This window comes from Microcebus murinus, chromosome 23 (genome assembly GCF_040939455.1).
Source record: "Microcebus murinus isolate Inina chromosome 23, M.murinus_Inina_mat1.0, whole genome shotgun sequence".
In the NCBI taxonomy this organism is placed as follows: domain Eukaryota; kingdom Metazoa; phylum Chordata; class Mammalia; order Primates; family Cheirogaleidae; genus Microcebus; species Microcebus murinus.
Window position 1 is genome coordinate 11,143,500 of NC_134126.1, and position 21,547 is coordinate 11,165,046.

Consider the following 21,547-nt stretch of genomic DNA (forward strand, 5'->3'; position numbering starts at 1 on the left):
TTTAAGAAAAAAAAAATGGACCATGCCAAATGAGGTTGCTGAGCAGGATAATTATTATAGCTGGATCAAGAAAAACTTCTTAATCAGAAAAAATTGTAATTTTTTTTCTTTTAGAAAATGGCAAATGAGTTTCTGAGAATGGATATCAGTTCATGCTGGAAAGAGATTTTTTTTGTCAAATAACCTAAAAATAGGTGGACAAAGATTATATGATGTTATTTTATATTTCATTTTTATTTTGTTTGTTTTTGCCCTACTATTAAGGAATAGGCTTTGTTAATTCTCTTATGTCAATCCTATTACCTGCTCAGAGCTATTTCTGCAAGGGTCATCAATATCCAGGGATCTTAAATTTGAGCTTAAGCTTGCCTGAGTTCAGAGGAGTTCAGTAGACAGGGGTTCTCATTCACTGGGCATAATCACGGACACCAGGCGCAGAGACCCAAACTGTGAGTCCACAAGTCTTCCTGATAATATAATCTTTAAATTTTTACCTCAGGGGAAAGAATAATAATTTCATTGTTTATGCATTATTTTGTTCTTTTAAAATAACATAAAGTGCTGATTTCACTACTATAAAGACAAATACTATGTATGTTGGTCTCTTAAAATGATTTTGCACTAGTCATCTCACTAATAAAAATTCAGAGTAAATATGCAATTTGAGTCTGATATTCTAGACAGTTAAAATAAGACCCTGAATAAAGAATTAATTTTGAAATTCTAAATTTCCTCTGAGTTAAGGGATAACTGAAGGGAAGAAATGCTAACTCCTTGTCCTTTGTGTTTGAGGATTTGGCTCCCAAGCTATGCAAGGGAGTGCAGTACCTGCCCCTTATTCAAGGGAGATATGTTCCAAGACCCAAGTGCATGCCTGAAACAGCAGATATACTTTATTTTTTCCTATACATACACACCTATGATAAAGTTTAAATTATAAACTAGTCCCAATGAGAGATTAACAACAACTAATAATAAAACAGAACAATTATAACAATATGCCAGCCTCACTAATACTGAGCTTTGGGACCATTATTAAGTAAATAAGGGTAACTTGAACACAAGCACTGCAATACCACGAAGCAAAATGGTGAGATTTCATCACACTACTCAGAACAACACAAAATTTAGAACTTATAAATTGCTTATATCTGGAATTTTCCATTTAAGATTTTTGCAGCAAGGTTGATCTGAGGGTAACTGAAACCACGAAAAGCAAAACCTATGTTAAGAGGGGACTATTATATTACATTCAGTGCTAAGACATTCTCAGATCTCTGAATCAGACACTTAACCAGTTGTATGTTTGGGAGTTTTTGCTTAATAATACATTTTTTGTTGTTTTTTTGTTGTTGGTTTTTAGTCTTTAAAATGGGGATAATAATTACTGTTTCCAAGGGTTACTTTAAAAATTTAATGAGACAGAAGGAATGTTTTTAAAAGAAAAGGATACTGACAGTTTGTTGATATTTGTTAAATTAGGTGAAAATTTTCTTTCAATTGGTTTTATCTCTCTTGTATTTTGTTCCCATGGAGGTGATTTTTATTACTATTAACCTTTACAGTTTGCATCATGAAAATGAGTACAGTAAGAGTTTTCAATTGTTTTGAAATGGAGTATTTTTATTAACTGCAAAAATAGCTTTTAACTATAGCATCTATTTTAAATATATATATACATATATACATAGAGAGAGAGAGAGAGACAGAGACAGAGAGAGAGAGACAGAGAGAGAGAGGCCATTATACATGCTACTTAGAATCCCTTAACATTAAAGCTAGAAAAAACTTTAGAGATTATCTAATTCATCATGGCAATTTTTGTCTAAATATTGTTTGTAAACTAGATTGAATATTATATAAGTTTTTGTCAAAATATATATGAAACTTTCAGGATAATGTCTGTAATGGAATTCAAACAATATGTTCTGGGATAGTGTATTTACAAGATAAAGAGATACTCAAAAAACATAGCTGATCTGAACTTCCTTGAGGATTCTGGTACTTCCATTTTCTCCAGAACAAGTAAGAGAGTATCTGTATGTTGTAACAGAAAACCTGGGTAGGTTGTCTTTTCACTAGGAGCAAGAATTCAGTTATAATTTTGGAAGCTCATATTTTCTCAGAATAAATGTTTTTACTGATGATACAGGTGGACAAAAAGGAAATTGCTATTTGCTATGCATTCCTGACACACAAATTGTTTAAAAGGCTCCCTACATCCCCCGCCTGCCCAGTCCCGTTTGTGGAAAAAGCAAAACTATTTGAGTAGGGTAGAAAGTGAGAAAGCATTACATCTGTTCCGCTGTATCTTACATCACAGTTTCTATCACAGTTTTTCTATCAAAGTTGCTATGAACTTAGATACTTGAGGAAAAATGTAATGCAAACTAAGGAATGTTTTCAGTAACATCAAGATGTGTGTTTTATATGAAAAAGAAAGCAAACCAACATCTGCCGAGTGCCGACCACTTTCTTATTTGTTACAGCCATTTTGAGGACCATGTGTCCTGGATTCCATTCGTTCTTCTGGGGATTTATTTTTAAAGAAAACTTTGATCATGATACCACAAAATGTAAACGTTGACCTATCCAAAACCAACAACTAGAATAAATAAAGGCAGCAATAGAAATCCTGAGCATCACAATACCACCATCTCTGCAAAGCCCTACACCATTAAGAGAACCAAAATTCAGAAAAGATACATTAATATAAAAGCATTATGACATAAATGCAAACAAGAAAATCTAACAGGAAATCACTCAGTATTTGCAAAATCATGGGTAGAAAAGCCAATTTACTGAAGAACAAGCATGTTACATTCGAATTAAATCATCACTCCCATTTCCTCACTTAGGAATACATTTCAGAAAATCTTTTTTACCATTGTTTTAAAGGCGATTTCACGTACATTTTATTTGCCTGTATTTCATTACTCCAAATTAGGCTGCTCTTTATTTTGTATGTTCTTAAATGCCTTATGGCAAATAGATATTACTAGGAGTAAATCAAAGTATAACAATAAAGTACCTTAGTAATGAGATAGGAGAATATAAAATAGTTTTGAGATAAAGTGTACAATATGTGTGTGTGTCAGACACACACACACACACACACACGTGCATACACATTCTTTGGGAAGGGAAGATAATTAGGCATAAGCCATGCATACCTGTAGTATTTCTGAAATGAAATTTAGATTAGTTTGAGTCTATTCATTATTAATTTTAAATATTTGGTTTTAGTATTTTTAATTTTTAATTATTTACTAATTATCAAGTCTTTGCTCAATACCTATTAAGTGCCTCATACAAAATATTACACGATTTATATAATTTCACTCATTTAATCCCCATACGACCTTTTGAAGTAGACACAATTATTACTCTAATTTTACAGATCAGAAAACTAAAGCATATGCCGGCTGGGGGGCGGTAAAGCCCCAACTAATGGAAGCAGAACGCACTGTATGGGGGAGGGACATGCGCAGCCCTGGCTTGGGCGGGGCAAACACATTACATGTAACCAAAATATTTGTTCTCCCATAATATCCTGAATAACAAACAAAAAATAAAAAGGAAAAAAAAAAGAAAAGAAAACTAAAGCACAGAGGGTATTAGTGATTTGCCCCAGGTCACACAGACAGTGATTGGCAGAGCTAAACATGAACACAAGTGTTTAAGTGCGAATCATTATGCTATCCTGCCATGGGAAGCATTGTAATGCATAGTTCCTGTTGCAAGAAGCTTGGTTCCTCCTTTGAAGAAGAGAAGGCAAATATAAATAAATCAATTAGAGAATAATTAGAGAGATTAACTGATATACTATGAGGCATAGAACCCCCCTTTATTAATATTGAACCTAAGGACATATCTCCCTTAGCTAGCCATCACTCGATATCAAAGTCAATAAATAAAATAGGGGCATGGGATAGAAAAAGAGAAATTATGGCTTGGGTGAATAATTAGATCCACCTTTATGATTTGAGAGACAGTGGAGGTCTCCCAAAGCCCAGAAATATGTCCATGATCTGCCACAGTGCTGTCAGACCTACCTATGTGAAATTTCCACCACTAATAACTTATTTTAATAAGAAAGAAAAAGCAGAACTGCTTTCTAGAGGAGTCCTTTATGACATTGGGGAAGATATTCCTGGCAGAGGTTAAAACATCTCACATTAATATATTAGTATTGGTGAGCACATTAGCCTGGCTTAGTTGATCAGATTAGCTCACAGTCACCTTGGAAAACATAGGAAAGCAGAGACCTAAGGAGAGATGTATAGTTAGAGGTAGAAAAAGTTATGACATGAAGCCCTGCAAGGGTAAGCAGAATACAGTGTGACATCCTTGTGGAACACAGATTAAGACACAGAATCTAGGTTTCTAACAACAGTTAAAGTTAAGAAGAATGTCTATCAGTCTTGCCCACCTAGAAGTTTTGCTTGGTTTCAGCCATTTCACAGTATAGTGTGTGCCAGGTAGTGCCCTAAAGGTAGACAACTTACTAAATTCCACTTTAGTTGAGGGCATGGGTATATTCACACCTAATGGGTGCAGTGTGCACCATCTGGAGGATGGACTTGCTTGAAGCTCTGACTTGGGTGGGGAAAAGGCAATATATGTAACCTAAACAATTGTACCCCAGTAATATGCTGAAATAAAAATAATTAATTAATCAGTTAATTAATTAAAATGGAAAAAATAAAAATAAATTTTTAAAAAATTTCACTTCAGTACCTGATTCCCAGTCATTTATTTATGTCCTATGTTTAATCATATTCACTCACAATAATGCTATTTTTAGTACAGCACCTTTTCTGAAGCAGCTTCTCACTCCATTGGTTTCCAAAAGGGAATATATGCATCCATGTGTACAAAAGAAGGAAGATTGTTTATTTTAAATTTAACAACAGCAACAAAAACACAAAACTGTCTTACTATGAAAATTTCACATTGGAGCTACTTCAATGCTCTATGTTTTCTGCATTTTGCTTGCCCATGGAAAGATGTCAGGTGTGTCAAAGGTAGAGAGGTAATTTAATGGTTAGTGGTTTAACCTCTTTACTCTGTAGTTAGGGAAACCAATACCAGATTAAGGCATTGAAAACCTCTAATTACAATCTGCAAAGAGAAAAACTGAATGAATATGTATTTACCTGAACCTCAGCCCTCCTACATAAAATAGATTACTTCTATTGAGCATTTGCCTCTTATTTCTCAAGGGAAAATAATAGTTATTAAAATTCTTAAAGATAGGCCGGGCGCGGTGGCTCACGCCTGTAATCCTAGCACTCTGGGAGGCCGAGGCGGGCGGATTGCTCGAGGTTGGGAGTTCGAAACCATCCTGAGCGAGACCCCGTCTCTACTAAAAATAGAAAGAAATTAATTGACCAACTAAAAATATATATACAAAAAAATAGCCGGGCATGGTGGCACATGCCTGTAGTCCCAGCTACTTGGGAGGCTGAGGCAGGAGGATCGTTTGAGCCCAGGAGTTTGAGGTTGCTGTGAGCTAGGCTGACGCCATGGCACTCACTCTAGCCTGGGCAACAAAAGTGAGACTCTGTCTCAAAAAAAAATAAAATAAAAAAAAAAAAAAAAAAAAAAAATTCTTAAAGATATTCTTTCTCTGTGTGGAAAATATTGCTATACAATATATTTTTAGGTCTCCTACTAGCTATTTGATCTGACCTAGACTAAGGTGAGCACATATACTCTATCCTCAGTCTATGTATCAGTCTGCTGATTTACTTTTAGAATAATACCTTAGATTCTATTGCAGTTAGCATAGAACATCAATATTTTCCTTAGGACATAAAAACAACCCAGGAAAATGGCCAAGGAAATAACTGGCATTTGTATTATCTAACATAGAGGGGAATCCTGGCCTATATTTTTGTGAGATCTTCTGTGATATCCTAAGAGTTAATTTTAGGGATTGTCATCTCCCTAACTGCAATTCTAATGGGTAGGTTCCCTGAAAAAAGATCCAGAGGCTCCAAAGCTTTAGAAATTAAGGAAAAGGTAGACTATGGAGGCATAGAAATAGTGGACCCAGCATCTACATAGCTTAATTTATCCTTTACAAAAGTAAGAACCAGGAGCTATGGACTGAATGTTATCCTCCCCAAAATTCATACATTGAAACTCTAACCGCAAATGTGACTATATTTGGAGATAGGACCTTTACAGAAGTAATTAAGGTTGAATAAGGTCAAAGGGCATGGCCCTGACTCTCTAGGATTAATGTTCTTACAAGAAGAGACACCAGAAAGCTCACTTACTGTCTGCCATATGAAGGCACCGTGAGAAGCCAGCCGTCTGCAAGGCAGGAAGAGGGCCCCCACCAGAAACTGGCCCTGCTAGATCTTGTTCTGAGACTTTTAGACTCTGGAACAAGGAGGAAACAAAAAAATTTTTAAGCCACTTCAGCATCGGGCTGCTATTTACTTATAGCAGCCCAAGCAGACAAAGGAAACTTGTAACTGTTTATTTGTGACTTTTGACAAATAGAAAAGTGGCAGAAAGTTTGAGACACTGAAGTATTAGTTTTCAAACATAAGCCACACGCTCAGAAGATTTTTATATAAAACTTGGGCTAAATAATAAGAGGCCTAAGAATTAGACTTAATTTTAGAAATTTATCTTAAAGATTTATAAGGCCATAGAATTGTTACTTCAATTACATTTTAAAAATCAAATACCATTCTTTGAAGTATATGATTAATTTTTTTAATGGTTGATGTGAGTCTATGAGTGAAATATCTCACTTCACTGTACATATCACACAAAGCTCACAGTGTAACATTTCCATAATTTTGCCACACATGCAAGAGTAGTTTTATATGGAGCATTTCCTAATTTTTTAACATATATATAATTGATGCATATTGCCTATTAAACATGCTTTTTTTTTAATTTTTAGAGATAGGGTCTTACTCTGCTCAGTGCAGCATCAAACTCCTAGGCCCAAGTGAAGCAATCCTCCTGCCTAGCCTACTGAGTAGCTAGGACTACAGGTGCGTGCCATCACACCTGGCTATTTTGTTTAATTTTATTTTTCGTAGACACAAGATCTTGCTGTGTTTCATAGGCTGGTCTCAAATACCTGTTCTCAATTGATCCTCCCACCTTGGCCTCCCATTGATTTTATATATGACCTAGAGACACAAGACTGGTAATAAGTTCTCAATTCGCATGACTGTCAAGAATCAGCACAGGCCTGCTGTCTGTTGTCTTGACCTTCCAGAGTCAATACCAGTCACTTAGAATTAATTCAGTTAACTCGAAATAAACAGACTCTTCTATTACATTACTAATGAGATTTAATCCAAAGCAGAAATCTATCATTCAAATAAGTACTACCTCAAAGAATTTAGGAATATGATGACTAACTGATTTGTTATTTTCATATCCTTATCTTGATTTTAATGCAAATATAAAAAATTAGGTTGGCTTCTTTAGTTAATGCATGCCATATTATAGAAGCAGCAATGGTATAGTAGAAAAAGGAAGGATTTGGGAGATTTGAGAGTCAGAGATTTGAAACCTGGCTCTATCTTACCCATACCACCTCTGTGAGCTTCGTCAATTCACTGAATCTCTCAGAGCCTGACAATCCACATCTGAAAAACAAGGATAATAGTTTTGTGAGAATTAAAAATAGCATGTACAGAGCACCTGGCACATAGTAGGTTCTTTAAAATGTGTCGCTGTCATTTATGGAGTATTTACAATGTGTGAAACAATGATAAAAAAAAACAAGTAGGCCGGGCGCTGTGGCTCACGCCTGTAATCCTAGCTCTTGGGAGGCCGAGGCGGGCGGATTGCTCAAGGTCAGGAGTTCAAAACCAGCCTGAGCAAGAGCGAGACCCCGTCTCTACTATAAATAGAAAGAAATTAATTGGCCAACTGATATATATATATAAAATTAGCCGGGCATGGTGGCGCATGCCTGTAGTCCCAGCTACTCGGGAGGCTGAGGCAGAAGGATCACTGGAGCCCAGGAGTTTGAGGTTGCTGTGAGCTAGGCTGACGCCACGGCACTCACTCTAGCCTGGACAACAAAGCGAGACTCTGTCTCAAAAAAAAAAAAAAAAAAAAAAAAAAAAAAAAAAAAAACACGTAAAAAATTGATTCTCTTCAAATAACGTACAACCATGGAGAAAAACATGTAAACTTCAAAGGTATAAATTGTGGTGGAATCTAGGAGAAAAGTCAGTCTAGGGTATGGTGATGAGATGATCCCATTATTTAAAAATCCACCACCAAACTACAACAAATAAATTTGAAAGCAAAACACTTCTTAAGTAACACTGAGAATCCATAAGTCAATTCTAAAGTAGATATTCTGATTAGATTTTATCAACAGATTTGAAATGAGTAACAATTATTACTGTGTCAAGTGAACAAGGATAATGATGATAATGAAATGTTTAAGGGTAGATTTGGGCTTTTTAAGAGTCTTTTAAAACTAACATTTAAGAATTTTACTCTCTTCCTTTCTATTCTAGATCGCCACTATCATATGTGAATCAGAAACAACAAGCAGAACGATTTATACTCATCTCATTTTATTTCTTGGTAATTACTAACCCATAGTTGGGAGGTATTAGAGTTTGGAGGGAAAAGTTTGAGAAACGTATCCCATATAAGCTATTATTTTAAATTATCATTAAAAACCTAAATTAAGAAGAAAACAAAACCCTAACTTGATAAAATTATATTTTAAACTGTATTTCTTGCCAATATTAACTTTTTACTTTTACTTTTGAAGAACTTGGTAACACCCTTTTAAATGAACAATATTCTGTCAAAGATCATCCAAATACAATTTTTACTTAACACAGATTTTATTCATTGAAACAGTATTATAACTATTTAAAATAAAAAAAGAACATCACAAATGTTTATAATTATATAATTTGGAAAATACAGTAATTCTTTTGCACCACAGTAAATCTTGGTGAAGGTATCAATTTTTTCTGTCTTCTTGCTCTTTATCACCAATTTCTAATCACATATGTGCTCACTATCACCCAAAGCCTTATAATAATCCTATTATTATTTTAAACCTTTTAACCTAAAGTAGACATGGAATTTTTTTATCAACTAATAGTACCACTGCAAACCAAATGTTGTTCATATTTTTAAATGACACATATTATACTCATACACAGAAGATACATTTTTATTTTATCTAACAGATGCAGGGAGCAGTTACTATGTGTCAGGATCTAAGCACCTTAAAAATAATAATCCAATCACTTTTATGATGCTAATGTAAATTTTGAAGAAAATAAATTGAGATAATCAGAAAACCCCAGAGTGGGTTGGTGACGGGGGAAACTAACTGGAATGTAGATCAAATCTATCAATAACTAATCATACTCCACTTTTACCTTCCTCTAAAAGGCTTTAAGTAGTGCAAGTAAACATGCCCATAACTCAGCATTTTTCTTTCAATATGTTCTCTGCTTCCCTGGTAGTAAACAGTAGCAAATTTTGCCAATCTTTGTACTCTAACTCAAATGGAATTATTAGATAGGATGGATTCTGTTTTTTACTTAAACAGGCAACCCAGCTGATTTAAGTTTTAGTATTAATGAGCACCATAATGAAAGAGTTTTGTTATTCATGTAATTCAGAGCCCCCAGAGAAATGCATGACCCATAGTTTATTCTCAACGTATATTAATCCAGTCTATGACTCAGATTTGTCTTAAATAACTAGATTATTTTTCCTTGAAATTGGTAAAAGCCTTTCTGAAAAATAAAATCCCTTTTTCCCCATTAAATTGTGAACTAAGTAGGCAATAAGCAAGTTAAGAAGGAAGCTATGCTCTGTCTCTTCAGCATTTGAAATAAAATTATTTTTAGATTTTCTTAAACCCTGTGTATATTTATTGACAATAGTAGCTACCCTAAATTAACAATCTACTGTTGCAAAATAAAAGAGATTGATTTGAACAGCTACTTATCAGGAAACTGAACAGGTTGAAGTAAAAAAGGTTTAAGTAATAAAAGACAAACCATGAATTATATAAAATCCTTATGTCTATACATCTTTAATAACATGTGTTAAATTAATGTCCTTTTCCAATGCAGACAGAAACATTCTAAACACTTTATCATTTAGTGATAAATACATATATGTTTATATTAATATATGTATATATATCTTGGAATCTGTCATTGTTACCTCTTTTTTCATCTTACAGATTATATCAAATCAAATCCCTAAAATGGAAGAAGCCAAAAGCCAAAGTTTGGAGGAAGACTTTGAAGGACAGGCTACACATACAGGCAAGTAACACAGAAGGAAAAATAATTATTAAATTAAAATCAAATCTGGAAATAGGTAATGTTCTTATTGACACCATTTAAGTAGTGAGTTTTGTTATAGGCAATACCTTCATATGATTTGATGGAATAATCTAAAAAATATTTGAGTGGGCAAATTAATTTGAAATCAAATAGCTCTTAACACAGTTTTATTGAGATGTCAAAGAGTAAGAAAAATACTAATTATTGATCATTTCTCACTGCTCAACTATCACACTAGCTCTCAATTTGCACTATAATTAAGCCATTTTCCCCTCTCCTAATTCTTCTCCAATGTGGACTTTTACTGTAAATAATAGCAGAACAAAAGGTAAACAGTATTTAATTTTAATTTTTTTGAATCTAAATTAAAGGGAATGATAAAACATTCTTGAATCAAATGAGTTTCAATATTCCTTCAGAAAACCTAAGGCTTCATTTCATTTAGAGCTTGTTTTCTTAATCTGTTAAATTATGTATGGCTATCTATATGCCACTACTGAGAGCTTAAAAGTTAAATACTATGACTTAAATTTTTTAATTCAAGTTTCTTTTAACTTTTTTAAATCTTGTTTGACTAGTAATTCCCTCTCTCCTTTAACTTGGACCGAAGTCTTTAAATTAAGCCAGAAATGTGAATGCACACAAATACAAGAAAAAATGTGTGAGAATTCATTTTATAATAGTAATATCAGGGATATCTTTCTAAGCATGACACAAAATTAAAAATTTTTTTTTTAAAAAAACTGATAAATTCGGTTAAAGGAAGGAGGGAAAGAAGGATAGACAAAGGGAAGAATGGAGGGAGAGAAGAAGAGAACAAAGGAAGGAAATGTCTGATATCTGGCAAAAGTCACCAGGAGTAAAATTTTAAAAACATTTAACAAATTGGGGTAAAACATTTGTAACTCAATTGACAAAGGGTTAATTTCCTTAATACATATTAAGAAATTCTACAAATCAATAAGAAAAAAAAAAAACAACCAAATTGAACAATAGGCAAAAGATAGGAAAGACTGTTCACTGTGGTTGGGGTGTGCAGCTGTGGGGGGGGGGAGCTGAGAAAAAGACACATAAAGTTAAACTATAGCATTATTTTTGCACAGACTTGGTAAAAGTAAAAAAAGTTTAATAACATTTTTGGCACCCTCATGCATTGCTGATAGGAGTGTAAAGTGGTACAATCTACATTTGTAGAAAACAGGAGAAAAAAAGATTCTCTTTTCTAAGTATATAAGCACACACACATGCATATTTCATATATACATAAACTATATCTAAAAGACGAATACTATATAAGAAAATAAAAAACTTTGATTGCCTAAATATAATATAAATTTATAATAAAGTTATATTGAATTTACATATTATATATAATATAAATAAAATTATTAGGCAATATGGAGAAGAAAGAGGATACACTCACATATAGAATACAATATTAAAGGTATGGATATGGCTAAGTTTTAGTAAGGGATATACAGCTTAATAATGTATGCTTTCAAGAATTTAAGACCTTCTTCCAAGCACTGTTGTTAGTTATCAGGTCAACTGAATATCAGAATTCCAGTTGGATCATCCTTTATTTAATTAGCATTTCTTAAATCTGTAAATCTTATCCTTTCTATATTTCTGCATTTGTATTAGAATATTAGAAGAATTGGATGATTATGTAATGATTTTATTAAAGCTATTTTAGTTTTGTTGAGGTCAGGCCTCCTTTTCACTGGTTGTCTTTTGTGTACTATTGTTTCTCTGATAGTCCGAGTTTCCTTTATTAATAATATAGTGCCAATTTTAGTTTATTGCTGAAGTGTCTTTCTTATGTGATAAAAGTGCTACTTTTCTAAAATTCTAGTTTCTTCTCTATACTCCAGTTTTTTAATGTATTTAATATTTACCCCAAACTTTTGCCATTCGTTCAAAGTGCATAATTTATATTTCCATTAATGTAGATGTTTCAGAAAGATTATTTGCCAAAATCCATTTATAAATTAATGTAGGAGAACATTTTTAAGAGCAGAGCAGCCAGAAAGCTGTAGTCCAAACGACGTGTTTGTTTCTGATGCAGAAGATGACACCTATTCTCATGGCAACACTTACACAAATTGCAACACTATTGTGCAAATAGTCCTTCTGAAAATAAATATGGAAACAGTTCATTTTTAATTTTATTCCAGGACCCAAAGGAGTAATAAGTGATTGGAGAAAGTTTAAATTAGAGAGTGAAGATAGCGATTCAATCCCACCTAGCAAGAAGGAGATTCTCAGGCAAATGTCTTCTCCTCAGAGTAGAGATGACAAAGATTCAAAAGAAAGAATCAGCAGGAAGGTAAGATAAAAAATCAATAACAAATAATTTACAATGTGTTTTCTAATCTACACGACTCTAAAGGATCACTTTACAAAATAGATTGATTGCAGCATTGTTTATACTGGCAAAAAAAAAAAAAAGGAAATGTAAAGAATGCCTATCCAACTTTTCCATACTAAGAAATACATGCAGCTATGAAAAGAATTAGTTACAAATATATGAGTTGACCTAGAGGTAATTTCACAATATGAAAAAGCAGAATACAGACAATTTTAAATTGTATGATCCGATTCTCTAGAACAAAAAAGATACCTTTGTATATGTTCTTATGATTATGAGCCTATGAGTTTGTATATACAAAAGTACAGAAAGACACTCACCAAGTTGACAATATTGGTAATTTGAAAGGATGAGATTGGTTGGGAGAAGACAAGGAGGAAGAAGGCGAGAAAAATAAGCCACAACTTTTAAAAAAAAGATATCCACAAATTTTTAAAAAGCAGCATTTTTATTTGAGTTATATAATATGTATGTCTACATGCATAAAGAGATATATTAAAAAATCATCTCTAAAAGGTTAATGGAGATAATCTCAGAGTATTAGGGTGGTGAAATTCCATATTAATTACTTTCCTCCCTTAGCTTTTAGGTCATTTTTAAATCATCACAATTAGTATGTATAATTTATATAACAATAATAAAAATGATAATAATATAAGAAATCATAAAGTAATTTTTATTGTGAGGAAAAATCACGTTAGTAGATTATTTATTCACAAGCTAGTGAATATGAGTTGTTGTATACAGATTTTTCAACAATGATCAGAAATATGCCTTGATCCCAGGCTTCTGACCATTGTACAAATCTGCAATTCTAAAATTTGGGGAAGGGAGAGGTTGGTTCCTTCACTGAGTCACTATATAATGTAAGACAACCAAATTTCCCCATCTGAGGAATTGTAACAAAACTCCCCCATTTGTTTTGAAGAGATGTGAAGAGAAAATAAATGTAAAAGTGGTATGAAACATGTAAAATACTACACAAATGTGACACATTATAATTGTTAAAAGTTTTGTACAATGGTTAAGCTTTAGAAATGTATCTGAATGCCTAAATATCTAGATGCCTGAATATGCAAAAGAAACAAGTTCTCATATGAATGCTCAAATGCATCTTTAAATCAATATTTGTATGGTTTGGTCTGTAAAATTAACAAAAATATGGTAGCAATTTAAGAATTATACAAAACATAAAACAATTCTTAGATTTAAGACAAACTAAATGGGATAATAAGCTTAAGATAGAAAAAATAAATAAGAAAATTATATGAGGATATTAGGAAAACAAAAGAAACAGAAACAAAAGAAAGAAGTAATGAAAGTATCAGATATTTATACTTAACCTGAATCACAGTATCTTCTTTTGTAAAATTACACTAATAATACCTACCCTCAGAGGTTATTTGTGATGATTAACTAACATGAAATATGTAAAGTGCCTAAGACATGGTAGATTTTCCATGAACGTTCATTTCTTGCCTTCTCAATTCTCCTCTACTTTAAAAATTGACAGTGGTTGCTATTTGACAGGTTACATGATGATAAGGCAGCAGTAGATGATCCTACTTGGGACCATCTAACTTCCGTGGCTTCGGGCTGCCCTATGTCTATCTATCACACCATGTCCCAATGCTGCCTGGTGTCTTTTTTCTTTGTTTTGTTTGGGGGAATGAGTGCTTAATATTCTACTGAATACAATAATAATGGAGTAGCTGTTATGAAAGTCTGTGCAGGTAATTTTATTAAAAAATGGCTGTTTTGGGAAATGAAACTTAGGTTTTTTCTCATTTTGGCCTAAATCAGAGAGTAACAATAACCTGGAGGGCTTGCAAAAATATGGCTTACTCAGACTCACCTTTATAGGTTCTGATTCAGTAGATCTGGGGTAGTACCCAAATATTTGCATTTTCAAGAAGTTCCCCAGTGATGCTGATGCTGCTGGTCCATCAGTTAACCTCTTGGCTCATGTGATGAACTCTAAATAGTAGCAAAAGCTGTCTTGCTTGAATTCCACCCTATATATTCTAAAAAAAAAAAAAATCATTAAGTTTTAAGATATAATCCTTTTAACAGCTTTTGTGAAGGGGACACTAATGTCCAGAGGCATTTGTGGTAGACACATTTAAATGTGTGTGTGTGTGTGTGTGTGTGTGTGTGTATTTTCCTTTATGGTGAAACCCCAGAGCAGAACTTGTTGGGGTTTTATTCCCACTCAAATTAGTGCACAGTTAATTGACATATTTCTGCCTGAGACTGTGTGCATATCATGGCTCCCCTATATTCAGCAATAGTTATATATGCATTTAATCATGGAATAATTATTGAACTCCTGTTATGTGCCAGACATTATGGCAAATGTTAAAGCTAGAATGATGAATGAGACAAATAAAATTCCTGCCCGTGTAAAACATACCAGTTAGAAAAACTAATATTAAACAATTAAACAAATAAATATATAACACAAGGTCAGGTAGTATTTACTGCTATGAAGAAGATAAACCAGTATAAAGAATTGAGATGAGGGCTCTTTTAGATAAAGTTATCAAGGAAGGTGACATTTGAACAAAAAGCTTCCATGAGGTGAAAGAAAGGTCACATCAGGAGTAAAGGCTAGATGGTCCAGTGGGAGAAAACAGCAAAAGCAGACTCTTTGAGTTGGGAATGGGCATGGGTGTATCTAAGGAATATAAATTTCTGACTGAATGATTTCTATCATTTCTCTCATCTGTTCTCAGATGAGCATTCAAGAATATGAACTTATCCAGCAAGGCAAAGAGGACGAAAATTGCCTTCGGAAATACCGCAGACAGTGCATGCAGGACATGCACCAGAAGCTGAGTTTTGGGCCTAGGTATGGCTTTGTGTACGAGCTGGAAACCGGGGAGCAATTCCTGGAAACGATCGAAAAGGAGCAGAAGATCACCACCATCGTTGTCCACATTTATGAAGACGGTATTAAGGGTTGTGACGCTCTAAACAGCAGTTTAACGTGCCTCGCAGCAGAATACCCTATAGTCAAATTCTGTAAAATAAAAGCTTCTAATACAGGCGCTGGGGACCGCTTTTCCTCAGATGTGCTCCCCACACTGCTCATCTACAAAGGTGGGGAACTCATAAGCAATTTTATTAGTGTTACTGAACAGTTTGCTGAAGAATTTTTTGCTGGAGACGTGGAGTCTTTCCTAAATGAATATGGGTTACTACCTGAAAAAGAGGTACATGCCCTAGAGCAGCCCAACACGGATGAAGAAGATATGGAATAAAGAGTCACCATGTCAATAGCTCATATTTATCCTTTATCACTGAACGTTGATTTTGGTAGTATCCATATTCCTTTAGAAGACACCAAGTGTGGCCATGGCTGTTCTAATTTTGAGAAAAAGAATGACACTAACATTGTGTTATTAGCATTTCTTAGTGCTAGTTATTCAAATTAATATAATGCTTTACTACAAAAAAATTATAGTCTTCAGCAATATTGTTAGCAGACAAAGAGGATGTGGATAACATCTGACACTTTTCAAAAATCCCTTTCAAGTTATGTGTTAGCTTTTTTACTCCTCACCCCTTGTTACTATTATTTGGGCTTTTCAAATTATATTATTAATTATAATTTTATCTATGTAATAAGAATAAAATCTCATGAGGAAATAAATTTTCTGTTTGAAGTCTATTCTTTCTCAAGTATTATATTATCGAAGGCCCTAAAAACATTATAAATTCCAAAATACAAAAAAGTTATAATTCAGTAAAACATCTGATATTCCAACCAAATCTATGCATAAGAAACTTAGGAACATTGTGCCAAGTTAAAGTTATATATATATATATTTTAAAAGTATCTGCTATAAAAGCAGAATGGAAGCAAGGTCTTTTTATTCTCTAGATGAAAGAATAATATTTAGTAGTAACAAAAATTAAAATTATCATTTATTGATTGTCTATTAAAGGCCAATATTTTATATGTATCATCTCTCATTCATAACTATAAATCTGCATGTAGATAAGCTCACTCCCATTTTATAAATAGTGAAACTGAGACTCAGAGGGGTGAAGTGGGAGTTTTATTTTTATTTCCATGGAAAGCATTTGGGAGTCTCTCCTTCCACACAAATGGAAGTAGAAAATAAAATATAATTTAAAAAATGTTTTTAAAGACAGGTGTAGTGCCGTGTGCTTGCATTCCCAGCTACTTGGGAGGTTGAGGCAGCAGACTAGCTTGAGCCCAGGAGTTTGAGGCTCCAGTGAGCTATGATTGCACCCCTGTACTCCAGCCAGGGTGACAAAGCAAGTTCCTATCTCTAAAAAATTAAATAAATAAAAATAAAAATGTTTTAAAAGGCATGAATAAGCTGACAAGCAAGATAAGAGAAATTTCTACGTGTCTGAATCAGAGGAGAATAACAATCGTGAGTGGGAACTGAAGTGACACGGCTACAGTTGAAGATACGGTGCTTGACAAACACCTAGAAATGGATTTCCTGCTTAAAGCGGGTTTGCACATTTTCCTCTGAATCAAACATTTGCCACAAGTTCTAATCTTCACTCTCCTAAATGACTACTGTATAGCTTTTCTCCTTTTCCTTAAATCGTTTACACCCGTTCCCCTTACTCCAAACATTTCACCTTGCTCATACTTCTTCGAGAAATAGAAGTTATCAGATGAGACCTACCTCATCTTTCCATCACCAGATCTAAAATGTGCAGCTGCAGCAAAGCCCTGTTCCTACTGGTGTCACAACGGGAGAAGTGCCCATTCTGTCTAAGGCCACCTGATCTAACTGTGCCGTGGATCTTATTCTTTTCACTCATTCAATAATTCTTCTACTGCAATTATTCCCTGTCCCCACCTCAATCATTTTTCTTACTCTATAATGTCTTATTCATATTGGCTTACAAGTGAGTTTTAAAATTGCCCACTATTTGAAATATACCCACCTATAATTGAAAATTTCCAGCTATCACTCACTTCTCTGCTTTCCTTTACGATCACATCTCTCAAAAGAGGTATCCAAAGTCACCATCTTTATTCCTCATGTCTAATTTTTTTATCTCACTCCAATCAAGCCTTCATCCCAAGCACTCTAATTACAGTTGTACTCATCTTGTCAAACTTAATAGCCAATTCTAATTCTCATTCCTTATTTTATTCTATCTTCTATAAGCATGTACCAGAGTTGATTATCTCCTCCTGTTTTCAAGTCACTTCTTTTGGCTTCTTTGATGACACACTGCTTGTTTGCCTTCTACTGACTATTCTTTCTCGAACATACGAGATCGGGCGCGTTCAGGGTGGTATGGCCGTAGACATACTGACTATTGTTTCTAAGTCTCTTTTGCTGACTTCTTCTCCAAACATCCTAGGTAATCACCTCCTGTCCATAGTCGTAAATACCATTCATATTGAGGCCACTCTCAATTCATATCTCCAGCCTTACCTATCTCCTAGACGCCAAAAGCCTATATCTCAACTAGAGGAAAGGAGGAAAAGAATGGGAAAGAGAAAAAAGATCTGCAATTGTACTAGATATTAGTGATAAAAAGATGAATAAGATACAATTCCTATGATCAGTTATTAACACACGGTCTGAGTGTTTTTGTTAATGAATCTAAAATTCCATCCTCTATTCCTCTCTATAAATTGGGAAAACTATTTTAAATACCCCATGGACTATTTCTAAGTTGATGAGTAATATTCATATTAGATGGAGAAAAAAATGCTACAAAGGAGACACGCAGGGTAACTATGCATAAAAATTAGAAGCTTTTAAAAAATACTTCAACATGTTTTCTCCTATCAACTAATTGCTAACAGATGTATGAATCACTTATAGAGTTCTCTGCTAAAGAATTACTGAACCTAAAAAGCTATAGCAAAAAAAAAAAAAAAAAAACAGAAAAAAAAAACAGGGTCCTTGCATGATATAATTATAATTCAGAAACTCCCTAGTAGGACAACTCTTTAGATTGACATTAATTCTGTGGACTGAAAGTAAATACTTAAAAGGATGGTGTCAAGGCAGTGAGGAAAGAGAATCAAATATGCATCTCAAAAGAGAATAATATTTTAAGAATAAAATATATGTTCTTTTCAATCACTAGTCATTGTTAACTTCAGTGTGGTGCAGTTTTGTAGGCCAGGGGCAGTAAAGCAAGGCTAAACAGTGAAAGACTCTTATCTATAGAAAAGATGAATAAAAATGAGTGCTTTGAAAAATTCTTATTTAAAGAAAGCTTTACTCTTGAAAGAAATAACCCATGGTGCCTTGATTTAAAATAGAGTGCTAGCAAGCTTAAGCAGGACTAAGCCCAGGAATGTATTTAACCCATAATTGCCAAAACAAAAGTAACTAGGTGGCACCTGTGTGGAGAGTAAATGATGATAGCAACCATTTTCAAAATAAGCACTTGGTGACTAATGGATGCCAGGGTACAGCTTTGATCATAACACTCATCAGGAAGAGTCGAACAAAAGGCAGGATTTGACTAGAATATTTGAAACCTGCTGCTGCAGAAATCCTGGATTACAAACTCCTCTCATGTAAACACTTAATCTGCTATTTTATTTGGCAGGAGGAGAGAAAGAGATCATTTTTGTCTCTGCCAAAGAATGAAGTTTTAAATGTAAGGGTTTAAAATGTCATAACATGTCTCATAACAAACCACCCAAATAATAACTGGAACAGACTTGAAGGAAAAGCCAAGAGTGTTAGTTGTAAAATAATGGGAAAACAATAGGAAAATTTTGAGGAAATAACAAAATTAAGCTGTAAAGTGAGAAAATCATTGACTTGTTCAAAAAGACTTATTAATAAGCTGCAATGTGCCAGGCATTGTCCTTGACCTCAGGGAACTAAAGGTAAAGAAAACATTTAAACAAGCAATAGATGATAAATGCATCTACATTTTTATCTACATGTCTATATTTTAGTGGTGGTTAATATCTTGAGCACCACTGCCAGACCTCCTAGGTTTGAATCTACTCACTAATTTTGCGACCTTGGGCAAATTAGTTAACCTCTCTGTACCCGTTTCCTCATCTGTAAAATAAGGATAATAATAGTAGTATTCTTTCCATTCACTTCTCCACCTATCTGCCTCAACCACTCCACTGAAAATGGTTCTGATAAACATCAACGAACTCTGTTTCAAGCAGGTCCCTAGCAGGAAACGGTACAACCAGAAAAGGTATGCTTGAAGGGAGTTTAAGGAAAAGACTATTTGCAATGTTATAGGCAGGAAACTAACAACTTGTGAAGCACCACAGGGATATTAACAGGTGAACATGATTACTACCTACAGGACTTGAAGGGACAAGAAACCAGTGAGACCTATAGGAAAAAGCTGCCGAATGGGAGTTCTACCTTTTGGGAAAGAAACACTGCCCCTGCCAATCTATAGCCCAGCAGGGAGAGAGGAATGGGGGAAAAAAAAATAACCTGAGCTCTCCTCTTGCTCTCTTTTCTTTCTTTCTTTTTTTTCAGAGACAAGGCCTTGCTTTGTTGTCCAAACAGAGCACAATCGTGTGATCATAGCTCACTACAGTCTCAAACTCTTTGGCTCAAGTGATCCTCCTGCCTCAGCCTCCCAACTAGCTAGTTGTATAGGCACATGCCACCATGCATGGTTACTATTTTTAGAGATAGGGTCTTGCTATGTTGCCCAGGCGGATCTCAAATTCCTGGACTCAAGCAATCTTCCTGCCTTGGTTTCCCAAAGTGCTGGGTTTACCGGTGTGAGCCACCACACCTGGCTTCCTATTTTTTTTCAGTGCCTCTCATTGTCTGAACTCAAATGGAAACTAGAGGGCAAGAGAACTCAGTTGATGAAATCTGTTAAGTCAACCTTCTCTGGTTGACCTGTCCTGCAGGATAGAGGAAGACAGAAAGTGAATCTTAAGAGGCAAATGGAGGATATTTAACACAACCACCTAACCACCAAACCCCTTAGACTCAACAGTTCTCATCTAACTTAATATGGGGCTCCATTGAATGCTGATGACTACTCACAAATTTCTGTCCTCGCTTGGTTTTCATGATACCACACTCCAGTTTCTTCTCTACTCCCATAATCATTCATTCTCAGTCTTATCTTTTGGCCTTTCTTTCTTCTTATGCTCCTTGTATATTGCTGGGTGTTTGTTTCTTTTTTTTTTTCTTTTTAGTTCCTCCCTATCTTTGGATGCTATTACTCACTCTGATGGCTTCAGGTACTATTGAAAAGTTATACCATGACTTCTAAAATTCACCACTGTTGACATTTTGGGCCAGAAAATTCTTTGTTGTGGGGAGTTGTTTTGTCCATTGAAGGATGTTTAGCAGCATCCCTGGCCTCTACCCACTAGAAGCCATTAGCAACCCTCTCCTGGTATCTTCAGATATTGCCAAGTATCCTCTGGATTGAAAAATCACCCCCAGTTGAGAACCACTTACTTCTGCATTCAAAATATATATCTTCTGTCTCCTGAGTTCCATGCTGATGGAAATTTAATTACCATCATCTGTCTTCTGGGCCACGGCAATCATTTCCTAACTGGGCTCCACAACTCCCAGCCTTCACGCTCACAGCAGACTGATCTATAAAAGATTGTGAATGGGTAAGGGAATCCTAAGTCTGTCAGGCCAGGCAGATGAAAGCATTCTTGGAACATCAGTGAGACAAATGCAAAGAAGTGGAATTGTAAGAATTTTTGATTTACACTCTGAAACATTTGGAGATATAGATGCTCTTCTTGATGACCTGTGAGTTGTGGGAGTGAAGTAACTATAGATACTGTACCTCCCATTACTGGGAAAAGATATTCTTTTCAGAAGAATGTAAATTCAATAGAAATATTTCTCTAGTAAAT

The 21,547-nt window shown here is 34.5% G+C and overlaps 2 protein-coding genes across 2 annotated transcripts in view; one reads left to right on the forward strand and one right to left on the reverse strand.

Annotated features, from left to right (window-relative positions):
* The first annotated feature begins 379 nt into the window (after window positions 1-379).
* PDC (phosducin) lies at window positions 380-16,354 on the forward strand. The gene is made up of 5 exons (XM_012736497.2): window positions 380-449; window positions 8,517-8,586; window positions 10,223-10,307; window positions 12,506-12,657; window positions 15,435-16,354. Exons 3-5 carry the CDS (start codon window positions 10,247-10,249, stop codon window positions 15,960-15,962), a joined length of 741 nt encoding a protein of 246 aa, XP_012591951.2. The 5' UTR covers window positions 380-449; window positions 8,517-8,586; window positions 10,223-10,246; the 3' UTR covers window positions 15,963-16,354.
* ODR4 (odr-4 GPCR localization factor homolog) overlaps window positions 5,624-21,547 on the reverse strand; it is a 66,813-nt gene continuing 50,889 nt past the window's right edge. The window contains exons 14-16 of the transcript XR_002222784.2: window positions 14,555-14,723; window positions 7,568-7,628; window positions 5,624-6,393 (exon numbers count right to left, since the gene is read on the reverse strand). The gene's annotated coding sequence lies outside the window, so the exon portion shown is untranslated. The remainder of the gene's footprint in view (window positions 6,394-7,567; window positions 7,629-14,554; window positions 14,724-21,547) is intronic.

What these genes read in the sequence shown, in the direction of transcription:
- PDC (XM_012736497.2), top strand. Translation starts at nt 10,247, where the DNA reads ATGGAAGAAGCCAAAAGCCAAAGTTTGGAGGAAGACTTTGAAGGACAG. An exon ending in AGGACAGGCTACACATACAG is followed by an intron (nt 10,308 to 12,505) that starts GCAAGTAACACA and finishes ATTTTATTCCAG; the next exon opens with GACCCAAAGGAGTAATAAGT. An exon ending in AAGAAAGAATCAGCAGGAAG is followed by an intron (nt 12,658 to 15,434) that starts GTAAGATAAAAA and finishes ATCTGTTCTCAG; the next exon opens with ATGAGCATTCAAGAATATGA.